Source organism: Dermochelys coriacea, chromosome 7 (genome assembly GCF_009764565.3).
Source record: "Dermochelys coriacea isolate rDerCor1 chromosome 7, rDerCor1.pri.v4, whole genome shotgun sequence".
NCBI classification, from domain to species: Eukaryota; Metazoa; Chordata; order Testudines; family Dermochelyidae; genus Dermochelys; species Dermochelys coriacea.
In genome coordinates this window covers 7,315,766-7,340,072 of record NC_050074.1, presented here as the reverse complement: position 1 = coordinate 7,340,072, position 24,307 = coordinate 7,315,766, and the positions used below count along the sequence as shown (strand labels likewise).

Genomic DNA, 24,307 nt, shown 5'->3' with positions numbered 1-24,307 from the left:
TCCCTGAGGACATACACACCAAATGCAACCCTTCCTCACTCTACATCTATAAAACTTGGAATAAGCTATATTTAATAGTCCTATGGTGACACCTAATAAAACAAATTAGGAGAGTGTGGGGGTGGGGTGTTCCGTGTGTGTGTTTGTCCATCTTGTACCTATTACTTATTTAGGTCACTCATTTTAGATGAAAAAAATGTAACTGATGAGCCTCTCAGCTATTTACAGTATCAAATAGATCCGTTTCCCTTACAGCAGCTGGTAAAAATTTTTTGGTTGGGGAAAAAATGTGTTTTGCAAGTGGGCAGAAAGAGCTGAGTGACAACGTTATGTTTTCGAGACCACACAGGTATCTTTATGCGGCAATAAAAATACAAGGAAGAAAGGTCGTTAAACTGTGCAGTGATATTTGAGCGGACAAAAGAATACTTTTGATGAGCTAACACGCATTGCTATTGTCTTGGCTGCGGTATGGCGTGAGCTACATAGGCAGAGATCTACATGTGCATCTATAAATGTGCCTTATGTGCAAACAGTCAGTCTAAGAGTTCAGCTTTTCCTCTTTACAGGCCGGATCAGATGGTATGGTGGGATAGCCTAATTTTGGCAATTAATTGAGCTTTGTCTATTAGCGGTAAATCTGCCCAATGGCCTGTGATGGGATATTAGATGGGGTGGGATCTGAGTTACTACAGAGAATTCTTTCCTGGGTGTCTAGCTGGTGAATCTTGCCAACATGCTCAGGGTTTCAGCTGATCGCCATATTTGGGGTTGGGAAGGAATTTTCCTCCAGGGCAGATTGACAGAGGCCCTGGGGTTTTTTCGCCTTCCTCTGCAGTGTGGGGCACGGGTCACTTGCTGGAGGATTCTGTTCACGTTGAAGTCTTTAAACCATAATTTGAGGACTTCAGTAGCTCCGACGTAGGTCGGGTTTGTTACAGGAGTGGGTGGGTGAGATTCTGTGGCCTGCGTTGTGCAGGAGGTCAGACTAGACGATCATAATGATCCCTTCTGACCTTAAAGTCTATGACTCTATCTAAAGCCCGCTGCAGTCTTTTCACTGAGTTTGGTGGGCTTAGGATCAAGCTCTGTTTGCACAAAAGACCATAGAGAAGATTGAAACCAGTACCTCTAAATGGCAAACCATCACCACCCCATTAAGTAAACCCAAAGCGCCCAGAACAGTTTTGTTCAAGCTTTAGTCATGGTCAGTGGATATCGAAGGTCAGGGGAGGGTAAGCCTCCCCATATGCAGGCCATGGCCTTGCCCATGCTCTGCCCTGAGGCCCTGCTCTTACTCCCCCTGTCACCTGAAGCTGGCCGGTGGCCTGGAGCTTGGGGCTCAGGCTAGGGGCAGCCTGTGGTGGCTAGGGGCAGCCTGGGGTGACTTGGGCTGGCCCGGGGGTGGGACCGGCCAGAGAGGCTGGGGCACCTCGGGTGGCCAGGGGGTCTGGAAGCTTGGGGCAGGCCAGCCAGAGCTCTAGCCATGGGGTGGAGGGGCTTAGAACTCCAGCAGGTGGGGGCAGGGCTGGGGGACTAGCCTTCCTGAAGTGGGGGTTCTGCCACCGCCCGTGGCTTCATTTAAAAACTACTGCTACTACCCAGCCACATTTTGCTTGTCCCTTGGGAAGCTTGCTTATGAGATGCTTGACTGCGTACACCCTTGGGTGTAAATTTTCCGTTGGATACATACAGGATTCACGTTTCCTTCAGCATTGAACGTCTACCAGGAGGTTTTGACTTTCCTTAGTTTAAAAAAAAATGCTTAATAAACCAAACATTTTGGAGGTCTCATCGGAAACCTCTTGTTTCTTTATTTATTACTTTCTTAATATAGGGAAAAAAGGCTGATGTTATCAAGGAAACTGAAGGTTATCCTTCCAAACTAGTAATAAAATTTACATCTGGGGTCACACTTGACATATGTTTGTCAGAGTAAATTTTTACTGGCCTGTTACAAGCCACAAGCCTTTATAAATAGAGGTTTGTAAGGATGTAATGCTGATCCCTAACTGTATGGGTTTGAATGGTGCTTCTGCATTGGAACAGATGAATTGTGAAGGTTGAACTCAATTGATGAAAAGTATAAATGGCTTATCCGAAAACTATATGGGAGAGGGGATTATTATTCTACATCCATTTTACTTATTGCCCTATATTGGAGTTTCCTCAGGGCTAGGGTGACCAGATGTCCCATTTTTAAAGAGACAGTCCTGTGTTTTGGACTTTTTCTTATATAGGTGCCTATTACCCCTCCACCCCCCATCCTGTTTTTTCACCGTTGCTATCTGGTCACCCTACTCTGGGCTTAAATTCAGCTGGAGCAGAACTGAAGCCTCGAGCCCCAATGGTTGGGGGCTCCGGGAAACGCTCTGAGTTTGCTCAAGAAGGAGTTTGTTTAAGAGAGAATGGGCCACGGTGACTTTCCTGGCCCGTTTCTGATGCCCTTCTGCTCTCTCATGGGAACAGTCCATGGAGAAGTTGTCGGCATTCCTCTGCCCCATTGTGTGTCACACAGATGATTGCATGAGAAAGACGGGGACTTAATACATTTCCACGGTGTTGATGATTTTAGGGAGTTAAACCGGAATCGCATCCGCCTGATTGAAGGCCTGACGTTCCATGGATTGGACAGCTTAGACGTTTTGAAGCTGCAGCGCAACGACATAAGCAAACTGACCGATGGGGCCTTCTGGGGTCTGGCCAAGATGCAAGTTCTGTAAGTTGGGGGAAAGAGATTTATTTTCTACTTCTCCCGTGATCTCCTCCTTTCCCCCACAGTTCTTCCAGGGACTGGTGGGCACTCTTGACATATGACCTGCCGTCACACAACAGCCGGTGGAGGATTTCTGTGCTCTGAGATCTTCGGTTCAGCCTCTCATCCACTAGATACCCAGTCTCTGGTCTGCTTTGTCACCTCCACACTGCTTTACTTGAGGCGATAGTAAAAAGGAAGGGAAGGTGTAAAGGTGTAATGCTTTTACTGGTGCCTCTTTCTGTGCCATGCATGCACTGGATTGTGGGGTACTGCCACATGTAACCCTTCCCCTTTCTCCAGCAACCTGTTTCCCTGTGTCAGTGTATTGAGTTTGGCTGCCTATGCTTGGCTGGTGGTTCTGACCAGATTACACTAGTTGAAAGGATTACTGTTTCCAGGTAGAAAAGGAGTACTTGTGGCACCTTAGAGACTAACAAATTTATTAGAGCATAAGCTTTCGTGAGCTACAGCTACATGTAGCTCACGAAAGCTTATGCTCTAATACATTTGTTAGTCTCTAAGGTGCCACAAGTACTCCTTTTCTTTTTGCGAATACAGACTAACACGGCTGCTACTCTGAAACCTGTGTTTCCAGGTAAATTCCCACTGCTCTCATCTTTTGGATGCTGCCCTCATTTAGTGTCCTGAGAAACACCTCCTGCTATGTGGAGATATGACACCAATATATCCAACACTGCTTAGAATATGGTCCCAGAGATCCCTGGTTTCTGAATGCTGCCAGCCAGATGTTCAGTACACATCCTCTGGAAGGGATTATTTCAGAGACATCACATATATTTGTGTGCAAACTAAAGCCCTGATCCTGTAGTGTGCCTCTCAGGACCCCATTGACTTCAAAGGGGCTCTGCATGGGGACACAGCCATGTGCCTCACATTGTAGGATCTCCTTGCATTACCATTGTGATTAGGCGACCATCCATGGAATTGACTTGGAGTGGAAGCTGGACAGAAGGATTTAACAACAGTCTCGCTCCACTTCCACATCGTGGTCAACCAGAGCTCTTCTAGTAAGATTTCAGATGGACCATTTATGCCTTTATGTACAAGGTAGAATCCCCTTGAAATATATTTCTTTCAGAGTAGCAGCCGTGTTAGTCTGTATTCGCAAAAAGAAAAGGAGTACTTGTGGCACCTTAGAGACTAACAAATTTATTTGAGCATAAGCTATATATATATATATATGCATAGCTTATGCTCAAATAAATTTGTTAGTCTCTAAGGTGCCACAAGTACTCCTTTTCTTTTTGCAAATATATTTCTGCATCCTTTAGAAATCTTTAGGAAACATTGCAAGGCCTTTCCAGCATAAGTGACATTCACAGTTCAAATACCCTTTTATTCCCAAACCTTATCAATTCCCCAACCCCAAATCCTAACCCAACATAGTGTTGATCCCCAAAAGGGAGATGTGCCAGAAACTCCATGAGATCTGGTAAACTTTGCTGTTGGTTTTACATGGAAGGCACTCAAATGCTGTGATGGTGAGCAGCAGTATAGAACCCTAAAATAGATAAACAACAATGCCAGAGACTTCTTAAAGCTTGTTGATACACAGTGATTAGCTTTGTCCAATTCTTTAGGGGAATATAAAAGAGTTTGAGCAATACCATTTAGCCTTTGTTGCAACAGAGCTCTGGGAACTAACTCCTGGTTTGGCATTGGGAGAAGGCGTGGAGTGTGCATGGGAGGCAGTTTTCACATCTGAACAAAGGATGATTACATAGCTCCATATTTTTTTTTCTCCCGTGTGTCCTTGTATTTGCATACTCAGCATGCGGCCGCACACAGATGCGTGCATGTGTGGGTGTGTGTTGAGATATACAGAACTGGGTTTAAAAGAATAGTGAAGATTTTATAGAAAGTTTCCCAGCTCTTTTTGGAAGTCCTCAACTTCATCAAAATGAGACTGGTGCTGCCTCACGGTATGGATAGTCTGTCATTTATCCTGCTTGTCTTCATAGGCACCTGGAGTATAACAGCCTGACACAAGTGAACAGCGGCTCCCTCTATGGCCTCTCATCTCTCCACCAACTTCACCTTAGTAACAACTTGATATCCTACATCAACCCCGAGAGCTGGAAGTTCTGTCAGAAGCTGCATGAGCTGTAAGTTGCTTCCTGATAGTCATAATGACCTTGTTAGTTATTACAGTACCTGCTCGAAAGGTGTTTGTGCTGGGCATAAGGAATAGATCCTGCTTAAAAAAAAATACGTTCATTTACAGGGATGAAAAGGCAGATTGAGGTCACAGTTTGCAGCTCCTTTTAGGTTATCTAGTTGCAAGACCTGTGTTCTCTTGCACTGAATAAACTATACAGCTCAGAGAAAACTTTGCTTGATTAGTCTGTATTTTACAGTTGACATAATAAATAATCACATTTAAACCACCTAACATCTGGCTACCTCAAAAGCAGTGAGTGAAGTGTTTTACTCTTGTCTCTTCTGTTTGTACATGACTCTTACTATAGGGCTCATCTGTTGGAAGGTAAACAGGTTGACCTTGTTCTCCTGAGATTCCCAGCTGTGAACATTTCATTTACGATCTCTTCGATAAATAAAAATGTATGCGACCTCAGGGGAGAGATGTCGGCATCTCTGTCATTGCTAATGTTCAGATGAAGGAGACACATTTAGGATGCTTGCAATATTGACAGGACTAGCAGTCACTCCCTAAACATGCTTAGCTGTCTGGTTAGAAAACACAATATAGATTTGTTTTTAAAAGAAAAACGTGACAAATTCAGTTTTATTATGGAAATGTAGCTCCTGCTTTCAGATTCATCCTGCCTGGAGATTCATAGATTCCAAGGCCAGAATGGGCCATTGTGATCATCTAGTCTGACCTTCTGTATAACACAGGCCAGAGAACTACCCCCAGAATAATTCCTAGAGCAGATCTTCTCTAGCTAAACATTTTTAGGAGTTCCCCCTTCCATTGAGAAAGATATTAGATCTCAAATTCAGAAATGTTTTGATGATGAGAGAAGAAATATTGTCTGGAGAAAATGTTCATGAACAAGTCAACTGTTTGAATTCATGGAAATGAAATGTCATGGAAAATGTAACACACTCAAATGTAGATCAGAAATAAAACTTCTGGCTGTCTAACAGGGTACCATGTACTCCTTTTGGTTTCCTTATTATCATCACTCTCTCTGCTCCATACGGCCAGCTTGCCACCAGCCGAGAAGAGCTCTTTAGCTAGGCTGTTCCAAAATATCATGCTGCAGAAGCAGAATGCTAGCAGTTTCTCACTGGGAGAGTGATGGAAATGTAGGGCAAGCAGTGCAGACCTGCCTACTTCTCTCACAACCTGGTTAATGTAAAGTACCAAGGAAGAAAAAGGGCTGTTTTGTAAATCAGCCTGTTCTTTGAGCGGGAGGCTGAGATATGAGCATACTGAAGACCTGGTGCCGAGCATCTGAAACTCTCCATCTGATTGCACCATACCCACAGATACTCTAAAGCTTGCTGCTGTCCATCTTCAAGTGACGTCAGGAAAAATTGAAGGGAACATACCTTTACTGGTCTTAGCAGAAACCCTTCTGGGTAATATCAAAGGGAACTGTTTTTTTCCCTAGCCAGGTTTAGGATTACTTTCTAGCAGTGGGTTTTTGTGTGTATGTCAGGGGGAGGGTTAAGCCAAATTCTTTAATCACAGGTGAGGACATAATTTTGATCAGCTGCCAGTTCTTCATAACTAACACTATAGCTTCTTTAGAAACTAAAGTATGTTGTCCTGTGCCTTTTTGAAACTCATTAATCTCTGCTGAATTTCTTCCAACGCCTTCCTGCTCGTACATTCAAAAGACAGACGGCTCATTTGCCAAGTAAATGACACTTGCGGTGCTTAAGAATATATATCTGTTTTGACTTAGGTTTTGGCTTGTGCAGTGACTTTCATGTGTGTCCTAGACACATTTTTAAGTGGGCTGGTTAGAGGCAGGGCTAAACGAGGAATCCGGAGGTTTGAAGAGAGTTGAGAGATTGTTTTCATTGCCTATATTACAAAGAGCTTCAGTATTTGGCCAGAGCAAAATGGGTGAGATTTTCAAAGGTGCCTAAGTGACTTAGGATTACAAGTTTCAGTGACTTCCATGGGGTCTTGAACTCCTGAGTCACCCACCCTGTGGGCCAACTTTCTGGTCCTTCTCAGCTTGGGTTGGTGCCAAACCTTTGGGGGGAGGAAATGTACACTACTTGTGCACCCCCACCCCAATGCTGGGCCTTATTTAGTCACTAGGGCACATTAGAGCAGCGCAGAGGCTACTCTGATGTGTACCCAACTGCCAGCAGTCCCAAAGGGCCACTCCAGCAACTGAGAGTAAACTGAGCGCGGGGGAAATCTGACTACAACCAGCCATGCACTCTGCTCCCTGGGCTAGTAAGTGATGGCTTTGCCTGTGCTATATCAGGGAATTCCCCTCACCAGGACAGTCCTTGATTGGACAGGTGTCACAGTCCCTTTGCAGTAGCAGTGCTGTGGTGCTTGGGGCAATACTGTAGCATTTTCCGATAAGGGTAGGGCTGTTCATTGCCTGAGGAGTTGGTGACTGCTAGCAGCATTCCCTACTTTTCCTCCGGTTGGCTGGTCCAAGGAGCCTCCTCATCTCTCTTGCACTGCCTGCCTGTTAGCTTTTCTTAGTACCAGCTACAAAATGGCAAGGGAGCAGTATTATAAAAAAGCCAGACAGAGCACTTGCAATGGGAAAAGGATGGATGAAAGCCCTCCAGTGTTAGACATTGCAGTTAGTCATCTCCAGTGTGCTTTGCACTCTGAGATAAAAGGGCAGAGGGACTGGAGGAGGGCTGGTGACCTTTACTTTGCACAAAGGGGGAATATTAAAATGTGCATTGCTACATGTTGAGTTGCTACATGGTGCAGTTGCTTTGGCCTGCACTTTGGACTGGCGTTGAGACACCCACACCTAGCCGTCTGGGGCTCCCCTTGCAGAAGTGCGTGAAGATGCAACAGCCAAGGCCAGGCAAAGAATCTGCATCGATTTCAGAATCCTCCTTTCTGAAGGTGCCAGCATCTTGCAGCCTCAAAGTGAGGAGGGAAGGGTGATTGTCTCCACTCTTACCTCTTTGAGTCCAGCTGCGAGGAGAGATTGGGCCCAACCGGGGTTGATGCCGATGGCTGTGTATCATAGAATCATAACCAGAGATTGACTTATACGCTTAGTGTCACCTGATCTGTCTCTCATTGTTATGCTCCGGGAGGTCATCCCCTCTCCCCTTGGTGATATTCGCAAACTGCTCGCCTGGTTTTCTCCTAACTAACCTGTTCTGCCTCCCTACAGTAACTGTGTTTTATAGGAGCTGCAGGGGAGCCATAGATGTGCTTAGAGACAACATGGATATTGCGGAGTGGCTCAGGCAATGCCAGCTAGAGTGATTGGATTTCTGTTTGGTTTTCTCTTTAGAATATTGTCCTATAACAACCTAACCAGACTGGATGAGGGGAGCTTGGCAGACTTGGGAGGGCTGCATATGCTGCGACTCAGCCACAATTCCATCAACCATATCGCAGAGGGAGCTTTCAAAGGACTCAAAAACCTGCGTGTTCTGTAAGTTACCTGGCGCGCGCGTGCGCACACGTACACACACATGTGTGCCCGAACTGCTAACCCTGCTCCCCTGACTAACGCAGGAAATAATTTTTTCTGCAAACCAAATCTCCCTCTGCACTTTTGTTTGGATGCAGCATTCTTCCTTGCTTTACAGTTGTATGTTCTCGTAAGTGTTCCTGTGCGCTGTTAAGCAGCTGTTGTGCTTCACCCCAGAAGTGGCCGTATTTCAGTGTTGAGGAGGGAAGGGATCCCAATGTATCCTTTATTGTCAGTGCCTGGACTAGTGAATGTTTTGTCAGATCCTAGCCTGAAAGGAGCTTTAAAAGTGCAGAGTAAAATTATTAGTATTCAGAATTAGTTGACAGCTCTGCACTTGGATAAGATGAATTTCTGTGCTGGTCGGGGGGCAAAATTTTTCATGAGTGGCCTATTTTAGATTCATTGTTTTTGTGGTTCCCCTTTCAGATTTAGGCCTGGCAGAGCAGAATGTGCTGAGCTAAACGCATTGTTGAAAGCCCTGATCTCTGAACCCTTCTTCAGCTCTAACGGCAGCATTTTCCATAGTGTCCTTTTGAGTTCGATGGAGCTGTGCATCTGGTTCAGCGTTAGTTGAAGCACCTCATAAAAGGACTGAATCTTAAGACACCAGTTTAGGTTCCACTGTAAATCCAATTATACGTGAAGAAGAATCTTTCCATCGCTCAAGCGTTTTTACATGCTTTCCTTTCCCCCTTTTATTAACCAATACATGTAATATAAAATCTATCCTAAAATAACACTGACTGGCTGGCAAGATCAATGAGGTTCAGTCTGGGCTAGAGAGATGACGGCTTGCTGACATGGAGAAGAACTGTACACAAAGCTGCACTTAGGCTTGGGCCCAGACAATAAGACTGACAAGACAATGGATGCTGCAAGTGACATGCTTACTAGTCTGCATGAGATGGAGAAGAATTTGATGATGGCAGCCTGCATTTCTTATGAGTCCTAATCCCATTAAAGTCAATGGGAATCTTCCCTTTGACTTCTGTGGGAGCAGACTCGGGCCCGATGTTGCAGGGACAAGGGGGCCTCTTTTTGATTATGAAACTTTGTGTGGATTTGACTCCCTATCTGTAACACAAGCGAAAAAAAAAATCAACTGCCATGTTATAAAGAGAGAGCTTCAAAGTGCCCTGGCAGAGCATGGGAAATGATCTTTCCAGTCATTGTTCCGTCCTCTTTAGCTGATGACGTATGTTTCAGGGAGTATTCCTGCAAGTTGACCAGACAAGGGAAGAACAAAGTCTATGGCATTGAACAATGTGACATTGGAAAAGAGCAGTCTGGCCCTGATCCTCAGGCTGGTGCAAATGGATTCATCATCCTAGTTTCCTGGATTTTAAGGCCAGTCAGGACCATTAGATCCTCTAATCTGACCTCCTGCATGATAAGAGCCACAGAATGTCACCGCTGTCCAGTAACTTGTGTCGGACTAAAGCGTATCTACCAGAAAGGCAGCTAGTCTTGAGAGGAAGAACCCACCACCTCCCTGGACAACTTGTTCCAGTGTCCTCAGGACAGCTCCTTCCGTTTGCACCAGCCGAGGATCTGGCCTGCACGGTTCTTCCATCTCAGCTGCCATGAAATCCCTCAGACAGGTTTAACAGCTCAGCCTTCAAGGCCGGTTGTGTTTACTGGATTTTTATTCTGGTTTTGAAAAAGAAATACAGGGTGATACTTTTTTATTCCCCTTCACTGAGCCCCATTATGCTTCGATTAATGAAAAGGACATAGAACAGAGGAGCTTTCCCTTCCCTGCTTACTGTACTGGACACATCTTATTTATTCCTTTATTGAGTTCCACACGGGAGGAAGTGACTGAAAAGTGATTCTTTTTTAAGCCTAAGCCTTTCAACCACTGGCATTCAGAGAGGGCCTTCTCCCAGGCAGCTGTCAGTGCAGGGACTAAAGGCTTCCAAAGAAAAAACAGGGGAGCAGGAATGGGTAGATCTGCGCCCTTTGTAGCAAATGCAGAGCCTCTTTTGTGTCCAGTGCAAGGGGGGGAGAGAGTGAGCTCTAATTGAATAAAAAGGAAGGCTATTGGGTCCTGCACCTGGTGAAAAAGACCCGAGCATGCTTTAATTATGGCCTATTGTTGACGAACCTTTGGTGGGTGTGAAACTGCTGAAATGTGGAGCTATTCAAACAGAGGTCAGGCCTGGGGACCTCACAGCATAATGATTAACAAGGCAGCAAGCATTCAGGCTCAGCCAGCCAGAAACAATAGGAAATTGGCAACAGGGGCTGGGAGAGAAGAGGAGTTGAATACAAAAAGAGCCAGGCCAGAATACCCACGCTCTCTATTTTTTTGTCCATTTGAAAAAAAACACCAAACTTCCCCCCCCCCGCCCCCCTTAACACTAAGCCTTTCAGCTTCCTTTAGGAGAACAAGCCTAGTGACAAGCCAAGGTATTTTCTTTTCCCTTTTTAAGAAAACACCCGGTGACACTCACTCAATAAAAGTATGTGCCAGAGATCTCAAACATTCTCAATACCTCCCCTCCTGTGTCCTCTCATACTGTGAAGTGGCCAGAAGGCTAGTGGTAAGCAAGTACTGTGGCAGGGTTGGATGGGGTGGAATTGGCCTCAGGACAAATCTCCAGGAATAGAGGGTTTATTCATGTGTCCCAGAAAAGAGAACCTAAGTTGCAAGCAGGCGGGTTAGTTGATGTACAGTGTGAAACTGGCAGGAATTAAAACACGTGGCCCCTAAGACGTGAAACGTTTATAATCCAATTTATGGAACGCTGTCCTCCCAACATCCTGCAATGCATCATGGCAAGTCTCCCAGACCCTGCCTCTCTTTTCACTTGTCTCTCCCCGACTGCCACCGCAGCCTTGTTTGCGCCCACACCTTACTGCACTGTTGTTCTGCCATCTGCTTGGCGTGGTTGTAGCCACAGATCATACTGACAGCCACCATGACACTGCCTGGGCCGGTGTTGTGCTGCGATATGGGACACGGGTCTGACGCCAGCTGAGAAATGGGCATTGTGTCTGTGGGCCATTTCTTTTCACAACTTCAGTTCATGTTGAAAAGCCCAAGAAATCATTGCTAGCAACAAAGACTGCCGTTAATTTGGGTACCTGTGGCAAAAAATCAGTCCTGGCCTGGCTGAGGAAGTCTTGGTACCGAGCTATGTGCACTTCATGGGATTCTTCTGTTCTCATATCATGTGTTAATGTGTAACACAAAAATTAAAAAAACAAACAAAAAAAACCCATTGAAATGCTTGCTGTTCTAATAGTCTTTTAAGGTGCAAAAAAAATAATGGATTTGTGGGGGACGGGGGTTGTTTTGTGGTGGTTTATTTTTTTTTTTGCCTTCCTTGTGATCTTAAAAGGCCTAAAAGTGTGTTTATTTTTATTTTATTTTTAAAAAGAACATTAGAAATTCTAAAGTTCTGTCTGCTGAAAGGCACTCTACTACCTGGAGATTCAAGGGAGGGGGGGAAAGGAATTTTAGTCAGACTCTTTAAAAAATCTTTGATGGTTTTTGGTTTGCTTATTGTCATTAAGATCCATGTAACTCCAGTAACCTAATGAGCATTTTGAAAATTAAACTAGAAAAAGGCCCTCTTTATTCAGGAATAAGAATGACCGTATGGGGAGTTACAACAGTATAATTATGCCAGTATAGTTATGCTGCTAAATTTCTCTGTATAGACAAGACCTTAGACTATGGAACTCATTGCCACAGGAAGTCGTTGAGGCCAAAAATTTAACAAGATTCAAAAAGGGACTTAATATTTATGTGGATGACAAGAATATCTGGAGTTACCACATTAATTATAATTCTGGAAGGGATATTAAGGGATAATATAAATTCTGGAAGGGTTTAAGCCAATATATCTGACTGTTAGACAACAGGATGAGATGAGACCTAATGTGGAGCACAGATTATCCCACATCTGTGTACTGTGTGATTCTTACACCTTCCTCCAAGGCATTTGGTGCTAGCCACTGTTTAAAATAATACTCAACTAAATGGACCTTGCATCTGACAATTCTTATGACAATTCTTGTTTTAAAAGGTAGAACAAGTTTCTCTTTATTTGAGGGGAACTTTCCCCCTCCAGGACTTCTTCATACAGCACAAAGAATTCAAAAAGGGCATAAACCCAGATTTTAAAAATCCACTGCAGGTCACCTTTAAAGTGGCAAAGGGGATCAGATTGGAAATCATCAGGTACTTTCTTTAGTGCAGGAAAGGTCATGCAAAAGTAGTTGGCTCTGCTCAAACAAAGTCTGCTTAGCTGCAGTGCTAGGCTTATTGATAACAGTGATGTATAGCAAGGACAAAATGGAAAGCTCTTGGTAAGCTGTTCCCAAACTTTTTCCTTTAGTTCTTTAAGGGCGGGCCCAGGACTGAGAAATTGATTGTGAGTTTTCTTTTGTCTTCTCCCCAGGGACCTGGACCATAACGAGATTTCAGGCACAATAGAAGACACCAATGGGGCTTTTACAGGCCTTGAAAACCTAAGCAAGCTGTGAGTAGCCCAGCTTTAGAAGTTTTGTTGAGCTCCTTACGTGAAGGGGGCGGGGGTGAGTGGGGAGAGTTTCTTATACAGACTTTGGCAACAGGGGAAAATCTGAAGAAAGTGTGAGACATGACAGCCCCCAGACTCACTAAATGGTAGTAAACGCCATTCCTAGGAGCACATGTTTTCGCTTCATAGAACCCCATGCCGTTAGAGCAGTTGAATATTCACTCACTCCGTGGTGGTAGAAACTAGCTTGTGGATTTGTTCTCTGTCAGATTTAGCACACTTCAGTTGCACTTTGTCCACAAAACTCAAGGGAAAAAACTTCCTTTCACAAAATCACTGAGTGATGCTCAACCTTTAATGAAAAGGCAGTAATAAACAAGAGAAAATCTCAGGGTTACGCTTAATACATCTTACACTTCACAGTTTAAGTGAATTGGACAAACATCTGTCTCTTAAGGTTTCAGAGTAGCAGCCGTGTTAGTCTGTATTCGCAAAAAAGAAAAGGAGTACTCGTGGCACCTTATAGACTAGTCTCTAAGGTACCACAAGTACTCCTTTTCTTTTTTGTCTCTTAAGGGTTTTGCTTTTTTGTTTTGTTTTTCAGGATATGACCCACCAGTTTCATTAGTGATGCAGTTTTATGATCTTGTGATTATTTTTTAGAGCTCATGTGGGTGGTACTGATATGCATCTGTATTGGGCCAGAACTATCAAAGGGATAAAAAGAAAACTGATTCTGTTTGAGAGGAATGTGCAAGAAGATATATATTGCAGATATTTGTAAATGGCTTGAGCTTTGCAAGTATTCAGCCCACTGTTGATTTCTGAATTGCTAAGTGTTCGAGCTGCTTGTTAGATTGTTCCTTTTCCCTTTTAGAGGGATTGAATGGAGAAGGATATTTGAAATCAGCTATCTATAATCGATCCTGTCAGGCAAGTTTCTGACAGATTCTGACTAATTGGGAGTCTCTTTTAATTATTATTTCTTGCTTCTGTTTGAGTTTTCACCTCCTTCATCACTGTCTCTGATGCTGATATGCCAGGGGTGCACATTATGATGGCAAGTGGCTGGTATGAATCTCAGCAGGTGGTGCATTGTCACTCTGTCATTAGAGCTATTTGGGAGAGTGGTTTGGGTGAAGTGGTCGGGACCTAAGATGGGGTTGGAGAAGAGGGTCTTGCCATCATGGGTGTAGAAGGACATTGATCAATTTAAAGGAAAAGGGGAGGCGGGGTAGTTGGGGAGGATGGAGAAGACCAGAGTGTAGAATGAACCAGATGGTGAGGGCGCGGTGGAGAACAGGAGTGAGGGAGATAAGGAGGCGGGGGAATATTGGTTAGAGAAGGAGAAGGGCAGACAGAAAATTCAGTCACTGGAGGAAGCATGGAGGAGGTGCCGCGGGTGGGTGCGGGAATTTCTTGGCTGGTCTTGTTGATAGTTTCCTTTTATCTGAAGAAGCTGGTGAGGTCCTATGTGTGATAGGAAGCGCGTGGGGAAAGTGGGAGAGTTCAAGGAGGGAGTCAAAGGGTGGATTTTAGCAGATGGAATTGTGGACAAGGGAGTAGATGAGAGTGGGAAGACTGCACGCTTGGCAGGGAAGATGGAAGAATGGTAGGAACAAAGCATAGCCCTGTAGCGGAGGAAGTCTTCATGGTTGGTGGGCTTCCTTCAGAGGCACTGGCACAGGAGCTGGGGTAAAGCAGCAGCTGCTGGGGATGCGGGTGTCAGGGGTTAGGGGATAAGAAAGGCTAAGGCCTGAAAAGGAGCCTAAGGAGTCAGAGCGGAAGAAGGGAGGGGAGTGGAGGGAGTCACAGCCGAGGGGCTATGGCAGAGAAGTCGTGTGAATGTTGCTGGATTGGAGGTTACATATGGGTGAAGGATTGGACAGATTATTGGGTCTCTGCTTGGATTATCCATTTTGCCTTAAAATGTATGATTGGAAACACGCTCATAATGTGCAGATAATCTAGCTGCCTTTCTTGAGGCATTATGATCACATTTAGGGCCTTTCAACTCAAAAGGGCCTAATTTCGTTTATCATCACTCAAGCCGGGAGTTTGAATTTTGTCTCGGGGCTTCAATTAAGCGTCATTCCTACTTCCAAACTTTAAAAAAAAAAAAAAAAATACCGGCCTTTGTGCAAAGTGTTGAACTGTCTGGTATAGGGCCCCCATGTTTAAACCGTCAATAGCCTTTAAACGCATTAGCATACAAAAAAATAAATGGCACTTCAGAGGAAACCTTCCCAATGAATTAATAATCACAGCTCTGTGGAGGTTGCCTTAAAAGCTGCTCCCCTTTGATCAGAGATGGATTAGTCTCTGAAAGGATTTAGCCATGAGTGGTGTTCAGCATAATGAAGGTGTTAAACTGGGGGGGTGGAGTGGGGGGGAGTCACTGTAGCCTTTCGTGAATTATAGATGAAGCTCTCCAGAATGGAGAAGGCAGGCCTAAATTAAAACATTGCCTCAGAAAAGAGAGCCGAAAACCACTGAAGCATAGAAAGCATCAGTGGAGTTGCTGGGGAGCCACCAGTTCTCTAATTATTCAAGCTGCTAAATTTAACCGTTTTTTGATGGCTCACTCACTTAAAGACCTTCGTGCAGGTGCAAAGCTGGCAAAGAGGGAAAATGCTACTTTCTAATGAACTGCTTGTGCACGATCTTGTTATACTACTTTAATTGCAGTGTGGAGGTACTGTTGCCAACTCGCTTGACAGTGGGTGAGCATTTCTTCACTTGCAGCAAGCTGGCTGATTGCAGGGCTGCATGCCACAGTGCTTCCATTCCAAAATACCAAATCCCTTTGAAGATGGTTACTGGGTTTATAATAATTTCATAATCAGAAAAATGGTTATCTAAGGTCTGTGAGGAAATGGGACTATGTATTTGAATGAGAGTTTGCAGGAGTGTACACCAGCTTCTTATTACAACTTTTCTATGTATTTCTCATGTTCATGGCTATACAGAATAGTTGCATACACGTGTATACCCAGTTAGATGCACATACAATAGTTGCATATAAACAGCACACGCACGTATACACATATACACTATATATACGTAAAGGTGGGTAAACATCTCCACCTGAGATTTTTAAGGATCAAGATTCAGTATAAATGGTGAGCAGGATTGACCTAAGGGGTCAACCTCATTCTGAACACTAACGTCTAAATACTGATGGACTGTTCCTAATCCAAGGAGCTCAATAAAGATTACAAAATATTTTCACCAAATAGGAACTTCTGAAAAGTGGCTTGCAAATGAGTGTGCCTTTTATCAGCCACTAGGGACAGCCTATGGCAGCTGTCTTTTTATTCTTCTAATAAAAATTTAAAAAAGACCATCTAGGGAATGGCCTCAAACTCTCTGAAGATGCAACAATGGTTTTATGCTAAACTAATTTTGACCATAAAGGGTGTGTATGTGTTTGTGTGTTTCCTTGTGGAAGATGGGAATTAACTTTGCCAGAAACCTAAGTTTTGGTTCTGCTTTGTAGTTGTACATGTTGTACAGAGAGAGACTAAGAACTGTAATTGGTTTCCCATTAAACATGTGACACAGAAATTTACCATGAAAACTGGATGACAGTAGCCAACTCTTGCTGGCGTGCCTGTAGTGGAAAAGAATTACGGGCTATCTCATGCAGGAGGAGACAAGATTACTCATTGTTGGGGCCCTGGAAGGGGATGGCCTGAGCTAGTGAGCTGAGAAGGTGCCTGGTTTGGAGGGTAACATAGTTTTGGCTATTTGTGTGTAGTTTTCCCCTTTTTAATCGTTGTAAACTATAATTAGCTGCATTTGCTCTGCAAGGATGATATTCACAGACTTTAAGGCCCGAAAGAACTATTGTGATCATCCAGTCTGACCTCCTGCACATTGTGGACCACAGAACCTCACCCATCCACTCCTGTGATAGATCCCTAGCCTCTGGTGGAGCTACTGAAGGCTTCAAATCACGATTTAAAGACTTCAGGTTACAAAGATACTCCACCAAATTACTCTAGTTCAAACCAGCAAGTGATCCGTGCCCCATGCTGCAGAAAAAGGCAACACCCTGCCCCTCCGCTCCAGGGTCTCTGACCCAGGGAGAAATTCCTTCCTGACCCCAAATATGCTTACCAGTTAGACCCTGAGTATGTTGGCAAGACCCAGTAGCTGTACACCGGGGAAAGAATTCACTGTAGTAACTTGGAGCCCTCCCTGTCGAGTGTCCCGTCACTGGTCATTGAAGATAGCAGTCATATTGGCTGCATGCCATTGAAGACAATCACACCATACCATCCCCTCCATAAACTTATCAATCTCAGTTTTGAAACCAGTTAGGTTTTTTGTGCCTTGGAAGGCTGTTTCAGAACTTCATTCCTCTGATGGTTAGAAATTTCATCTGATTTCAAGCCCAAACTAGTTGATGGACAGTTGATACCCATTTGTTCTTGTGCCAGCATTGGCCCTGAACTTAAATAACTCTTCTCCCTCCCTGGTATTTATCGCTCTGAAGTATAGAAAGCAATCATATCTCCCCTCAGCTCTCATTTGATGTGACTGATGTGTTTAGGTCCTATGATGGTGTCCCTTGAATAGATATGTGAACAGGGTTTGTTGCAGGGATTGGTTCCTGGGTTAATGTTTTTGTTGTGTTGTGTGTAGTTGCTGGTGAGTATTTGCTTCAGGTTGGGGGGCAGTCTGTAAGTGAGGACTGGCCTGTCTCCCAAGGTCTGTGAGAATGAGGGATTGTTTTCCAGGATAGGTTGTAGATTGTTGACAATGTGCTTGAGAGGTTTTAGCTGGGGGCTGTACGTAATGGCCAGTGGTGATCTGTTGTTTTCCTTGTGGGGCCTGTCCTGTAGTAGGTGATTTCTGGATACCTGTCTTGATCTGTGTCTGTGTCCTCACTTCCCCAGGTGGGTATTGTAGTTTTAAGAATGCTTGATAGAGATCCTGTAGGTGTTTGTCTCTGTCTGAGGGATTGGAGCAAATGCGGTTGTATCTTAGAGTTTGGCTGTAGACAATGGATCGTGTGATGTGGTCTGGATGAAAGCTGGAGGCATGTAGGTAAGTATAGCGGTCAGTAGGTTTCCGGTATAGGGGGGTGGTTATGTGACCATCGCTTATTTGCACTGTAGCGTCCAGGAAGTGGATCTCTTGTGTGGACTGATCCAGGCTGAGGTTGATGGTGGGGTGGAAATTGTTGATATCCTACTGATAATTGCTAATTGTGAATATTTGTAGAAAATTGGTACTTTGTAAATATCAGATTGTGCTGTGAGCATCATAATTGGCAGTGTTCTGCACCGAATGCTGATCTACAGGAAGGCTGATCGTTCCTGGAAGTTTGAAAACATACTCATTGTCCCTTTGGACAGGGCTCACCAAGTGATGTTTTGTTCAGGACCTTGTTGTGTTAGGCACTTTACAAACACGCATAAAGAGACCTGCCCCCTTTAAAGATCTTTCAGCTCCTGTATGTGTGCTGAAGTTCAGCTTGTCCTACAGGACAAACAGCAGTGAAGAAATTATTCCTCTTCTACTAACGGTCAGAAGTGGAAGGTGTTGCAGAGATAGTCCAATACCTTGTTAAACTGGCATTGCACTTAATTCTGTCCACAACCAGCCATTGCCGAATACAGGGGACCTTCTGTTACTCAACAAGCCAATTTCCAAGTACCATTGCAGACCTGCCTCTTGATATGATAAGGCGCATTCCGTTTCATACTGTCATCACTATTAAATTGTAATACAGATAAAAGTATTTAATTTCAGGAGGGGAAGACATACACGCTTCAGCCCCTTAATCTCTATGCAGTTCAGATTTCCAGTGCCTTACACTGGACACTTGATCAGATACAGTCACGCTAATTGTGTTCTTTCTTTTGCCTTTTCTTTCTGTTTATCTGGCACTGGATGTTTGGAAACTGCAGAACTCTGTTTGGAAACAAGATCAAGTCAGTGGCCAAGAAAGCGTTCTCAGGCCTGGAGGCCCTGGAGCACCTGTGAGTAACCCACCATCCTTTGCTGTTTGGAACGGGGCCTGCCAAAAATGGCTGAGGAGGTCTGCTAGCAATTTAATAGCGTCTTTGTAAACTGAGAAGCCAGCCCATTTGTGGGGGCCAGCTGCTTCCTTCTCATTATAAGTCAGCTTCAACTTTGGCCTTTCTTTGTGCCAGGAACAAAGTTACAGAACATATGGCAAATTTGCATGTCCTTAATTTTTTGATTTGTATTGGGATAAATATCTCCTTGACTCATAACATGGTTATCCTGCAGGCTGTTTGCAGCAAAGCCGTGTTTCAGACCTGGCCGTTGCTCCCCCACTCAGCATTCCTCCAAAGTCCGTGACGAGACATGTTGAAAATGACGAGCTTCCGATACAGAAACAAAACCTCTCATTCAGTGTAACCACTTTTCAAGCTGTTTGCAGGAAACCAATTTGGCTATAGCTAAGCAGTTCTTCACATCTCCTCCCAAGGCCGATGCCTCTAGCAGTGATTCATCCTTAGTTTCCGCTTACGAATTTAGCCAGGTTTAAATATTTTGTTGTTCTGTGTGATTTATTGGATGTTGATCACGTTGACTTTTAGACCCCTGGCACCAAAACAAATGGTGAGGCGCAAGTGTGTTTTGGAGGGGTCAGTAATGACTCCCTGGTTGCAGTTGTACTGAGATTTGCACTTTAAAGCAGCACTAAACTCCTATTGTTTCACACTTTAGTGACTGAGTTTAGAGTCCAAATTTTGGAATAATCCCGCTTCAAAGGACAAGTGTTTTTTTCAGTGAAGTATTGATGAACTTCTGCAGAGGGAAGTATTTAAAAATACTCCTTTTTGGAAATTTTTACCCCCTTTTCCTCAAACTAGCTTTAGAAAACCTAAACAACCACATTCCCCCCAAACACGTGTTCTAATATCTTCTTAGATATACGTCCATTTGGAATATTTATAAATAAACACATAGACAGATGTAGTCCTCTTATTCAGGAGAACTGTTTTCAAGGATATGGAGCAGCACAGATTTCCACCTGCTGGGGATTTGGTCCATGAGCAATAAACCTGCTTGGAAGTCAAGGCTGCCTGCTGGGTGCTCAAGAAGAGGGTGGAGATATGTAGAAGTGTGAGCAGTGACTGGTGGAGGTAGTCTAGGCTGAGATGGTAAACTGGAGATGAGGCGTTGAATGATGAGTTGCTCATTCCTTTGCTTTTGTGGCTTGCATTGGCAGGCTGTGCAGTCTAGCAGCCTTAGCTCGGATTTAACAAGTGTTTTGTCTAGCGTAGATCCACAATAATACAAATACAAACCATTGTGCACTGCCTGAATATGGAGCTTGCATACCATAAAATGTGTGTTCCATTACTTACTTAGCTTGGAGAAAAGATGTCTGTCTCTTGATGTTACTGGAGCATTAATTTTTTTCAAAAGTGATTCTGATTTTGTTCTGCAGGAACCTCAGGGACAATGCAATCAGGTCTGTCCAACCAGAGGCTTTTGCTAAGATGAAGAACCTGAAGCAGCTGTAAGTATTTGGACCGTACATACCATTAAGTCTGCACTGATCTTTCTCCTACTGTATGTGAGTAGTACCACATTGGTCATGTGTATAACATGCCATTGGAAACAATTCCCCCTTCTCTCAGCCTTCCATACAGGTTATTTTTACACTTGAGCAGATGTCCAGACACATCTCACACTTAGTAGAGAGTGAAATTAGATCATAGTAACCGTGGGTAGCCTGTGTGCAATTATCCATCTCCGCTCAGAAAATCCAGTTCTGTTAAGCAAATCTCTTGTTCTTACACAGTGCTCTGTGAGCTATTTAATTCCTGGTGACCAACCTGCATTTCCGGTATACTATGTTTAGGGTCTGCACACAGTGCTGACATTTCAGTGGATTTGAGATGTATATCGTCTAGTGTCAACTGTAAAAACGTGGCTGTATTATCAGAACTGCTACTTTTGCTCAATGCTAGGGCTCTCTCGTGATATACACATACACACAGATGCATATCGTCATCTCACAGTGTTCTAAAGGTTAAGCTGTAATATTTGATTTGCCCCCAGTCGCTGTATAGTTAATGTGTGGTTCACAACCTCTGCTTGACCTTTGTGGTGCTACTCCTTAAAGTCAAACCTGTATCGCTTCTTTGCTGATAGTGAAGTTTCATAGAAATGCCTTTGCCTAAAAATTGCTGTTTTATGATATGCTGTAGAGGTGGAACTTTAACGGTCACTTGTCTACGTGATGCTTTGTAAGAGGTTCCTAAACCAACATAAGGGCCAAATTCTCTGCCGATGTACATTTTGAGAGCACCATTAGCCTTAGGGCTGTGACAAGTTAAAATAGCAGAGAATTTGGCCTGGAGTGTTTTTAAAAATTATGTAGAGAACATCTCACACCTTACAGCACATAAAACCCAGGCCTGGCATTACTAAAGTAGTTCTGCAGCGTTTGAAGTGATTGTGTCTAGTTAGCTTATGCCCCATCTTTGATGGCCGTCAGCTAGTTACACAGGTGAAGTATCTTCTGAATTCTAAGATTTCTTCTTAACAGCAGCCACTACGTTCCCAATAGGATGCTGAGAATTTTTTGTTATTTGAATTAGTCACTGTTTTTGTTGGACGTATACAAAACCAGTGATTTGTTTGCCCTCCCCTCCCCCTGTTAACCAGCAAACACAATTCACTGAGCTGACCCCCTGTGTCATGCTGGTGCACAAACAAATAAGTGCACAAACAGAAGGAGGGAGAGAGACATGTTGGCTTGGGCTGCGTCGGAAATGCACTAAAGATGAGCATTGGCTAAGTAGGTTACTAATGGCTGTAAGTAGAGAGCTTCGGAGAACGCTTTCGACATTCAGCGATTGAACCTTGCAGACAATCCCGATAAAGACTTTTGACACAATGGTGGGCAGAGAAGGTGCATGTGTAGTAATTATACAAGTGAGGTTCAGGACTCCTGGGTTCCGTGCCTGACTTTGTCCCTGATACATGCCTCCTTGGTAGGTTACTCGGGTCCAGATCCTCAAGGGTATTTTGGCTCCTTGCTTCCATTGAGATCTCTCTGCCTTGGTTTACCTAACTGTAAATCACCACTTGCCAGCCTCTCCGGGTTGTTGCAAGGGTTAATTAATGTTCATAAAGTGTTAGGAGATTTTTGGGGGGGAGGGAGGGAGAGGAAAGGTGCGATGCAAGTGTGATGTATTTAACACAACAGCCACCCCTCTCCCGTTTTTGCTCGTGCTGAGGGAAAGGGAGGACTGCCAAGTGACTTTAAAGGGCTCTGAGCTTTGCAGCGTTTCTCTTGCAAGGGTCACAAGCGGGCGCTTTTGTTTCTGTTTCCCTCCAGCCACATAAACAGCGACAGCTTCCTGTGCGATTGCCAGCTGAAATGGTTGCCGCATTGGTTAGCCGAGAAGGAGCAGCAGCCCTTTGTGGTAGCTACCTGCGCCCATCCCGAGTCACTAAAGAGCAAGAGCATTTTTGCCGTGCCCACAGAAAGTTTTGTGTGTGGTAAGTGGGGTCTGGGTTTGAGGCTGTGTGAATGGCAGGTCTTGTTTTGGCCAAAATTTCCTTTTACTGCTAGACTGTGTGATTATGTCGGGGTTGGTGGGGGTTTTGTGTCATCAAAGCCAATCCAAGCCTACATTTTTAAAATTAGTCACTGGCTACAATTTATTTCCCACCAAAACCACACATCACATTGATTGCATCTAGTGTATCCCTTTACAAGGCACTCTGAGTATTAAATCAAAAGGGACTAACAGTTGGTTCAGTTATAAATCCAGCTGCTCTGTTATAGGAAGACAGCTCCGGTCCTAAAGAGAGCTCATATGGGCAGGGTTTCAGCTGTGAATTTGCACACAGAGTGATAGCACTGTGAGCTTCAGTTGTTGGATTTGGGATTTCCCCGCTCCCCCACTTTGCCACCCCTTCAATCGTAAGAACAAAAGGTTTTAAAAAAATTGTGGAGGGAGGGGTCTTTAAATATAAGCTCCTTTTATGGCTGTTTTTCCATTAAATCTGAAACAGCCAATTGGTAAAAATTTGCATTTGTGTGTTGGTGATTAATTTTTATTTGCTTGGATCAGAACTTCTGCTTTCCTTTCATCCAACTGCTCGCTGCTGTTATGGCCAAGTATGGCTGAAAACTAGCCTGGCAAATGCCTAACAGCTGAACACACACATACACAACCTAGCTTTTAATTGGGAACAATTAAAAGTGATCAACCGAAAGCTGTGGTAGGAGATTGGGCCAAAGTCACAATTGCTCATGCTTTCCTTCTTTGAAACTAAATGGGGCCTGGGTTTTGGAACCTCTCTGTGCGGTTTGTCCTGTTAACTGTGTGGATTTTAGTCTTACTTCTTTACAGTGATAATTTATGAAGAGCAGGGTATCTTTTGAAAGTTCCCTTTCCTCAGTTGAAAGCATAACTTATATGTCTCATTGATGAAAGTTCACCCCACGTTCTAGCCACACCCGAGATGAGCACAAATATACACACACATGCTTAATGTACATGGCATCAGAGCTGAGATGGCCTGCCTCCAAATGGGCTTGCTGGGGTTGTTATTTTAGTCTGAAAGAAGAAGAGACACGTTTTCAAATGCTCTGTCCCCACGGCAAGTCATCACAAAGTTGCAAAATCAACCTTTCTAACGTAAGGACAGCTTTGCATCTCCGATGCCTGCCAAGCCGTCAGCTACCAGTCTTTCCCAGTCTTTCCCAGTGTTTCCCAGAAACAGAGGCATCGCTGTTTAATTAAACATTGCTCCAATATTCAGTTACACTGTTTGTTGAAATCTAATAAACGAAACTGCTTGGAACTCTGCTAAAAGCAGCAGTCGCTCTGGGTAGAGGGGTGCACATGCAGGCCTCCGCTTTAGAAGGGTGATAGGCAAATACAGCTGCTGTTCATAGACATCTCATACCATCATGCCGCTGCTAGTGAGTGCTTGCCAGTTGTAACAGTGACTTTAACCCTTTTCACCCTCCACTTCAGGTTAATGCAAGAGTTTGAGGGAGGGGTGGTTTAGAGGAGAAATCTTAGGGGCTGCAAATTACTCTTGAAGTTGAACTTCAGATTTGCTCTTATTGTTTGAATTGATGCTTTGTATATGAGTGGTGTAAGTATTCTGGTAGCACCTGGGGCCCCAGTGAGTGGACCAGTGCCTCATTGCGCTAGGCACTACACGCAGGCACGCATACACTCTGAAAACATGGGGCCTGCCCCTACAAACTCTGTTGCATAGAGATCATTTATCTTCCCATTAACGGTACATAAAGGCAAATGTGCAAAAATCTCAGTTCCTCCAGCTAAATATACTCACTGTTAATTAAATTTAGACTCACTCACAGCTGCTAAAATAATTTTGTAGGTGAAAATGGCAAGAATTGTGACCGGGAAGAGTGGTCATAGCGTCCTAGTTCG

At 44.1% G+C, this 24,307-nt stretch overlaps 1 protein-coding gene across 2 annotated transcripts in view; it reads left to right on the top strand.

Moving 5' to 3' along the window:
- Window positions 1–24,307, top strand: part of LRIG1 (leucine rich repeats and immunoglobulin like domains 1) — a 125,213-nt gene that overhangs the window by 93,309 nt on the left and 7,597 nt on the right. For both annotated transcript variants that reach the window (XM_038409093.2, XM_038409092.2), the window contains exons 6-12: window positions 2,576–2,719; window positions 4,741–4,884; window positions 8,206–8,349; window positions 12,804–12,884; window positions 18,806–18,877; window positions 20,323–20,394; window positions 22,225–22,388. In XM_038409093.2, coding sequence (XP_038265021.1) covers window positions 2,576–2,719; window positions 4,741–4,884; window positions 8,206–8,349; window positions 12,804–12,884; window positions 18,806–18,877; window positions 20,323–20,394; window positions 22,225–22,388 — 821 coding nt within the window. The remainder of the gene's footprint in view (window positions 1–2,575; window positions 2,720–4,740; window positions 4,885–8,205; window positions 8,350–12,803; window positions 12,885–18,805; window positions 18,878–20,322; window positions 20,395–22,224; window positions 22,389–24,307) is intronic.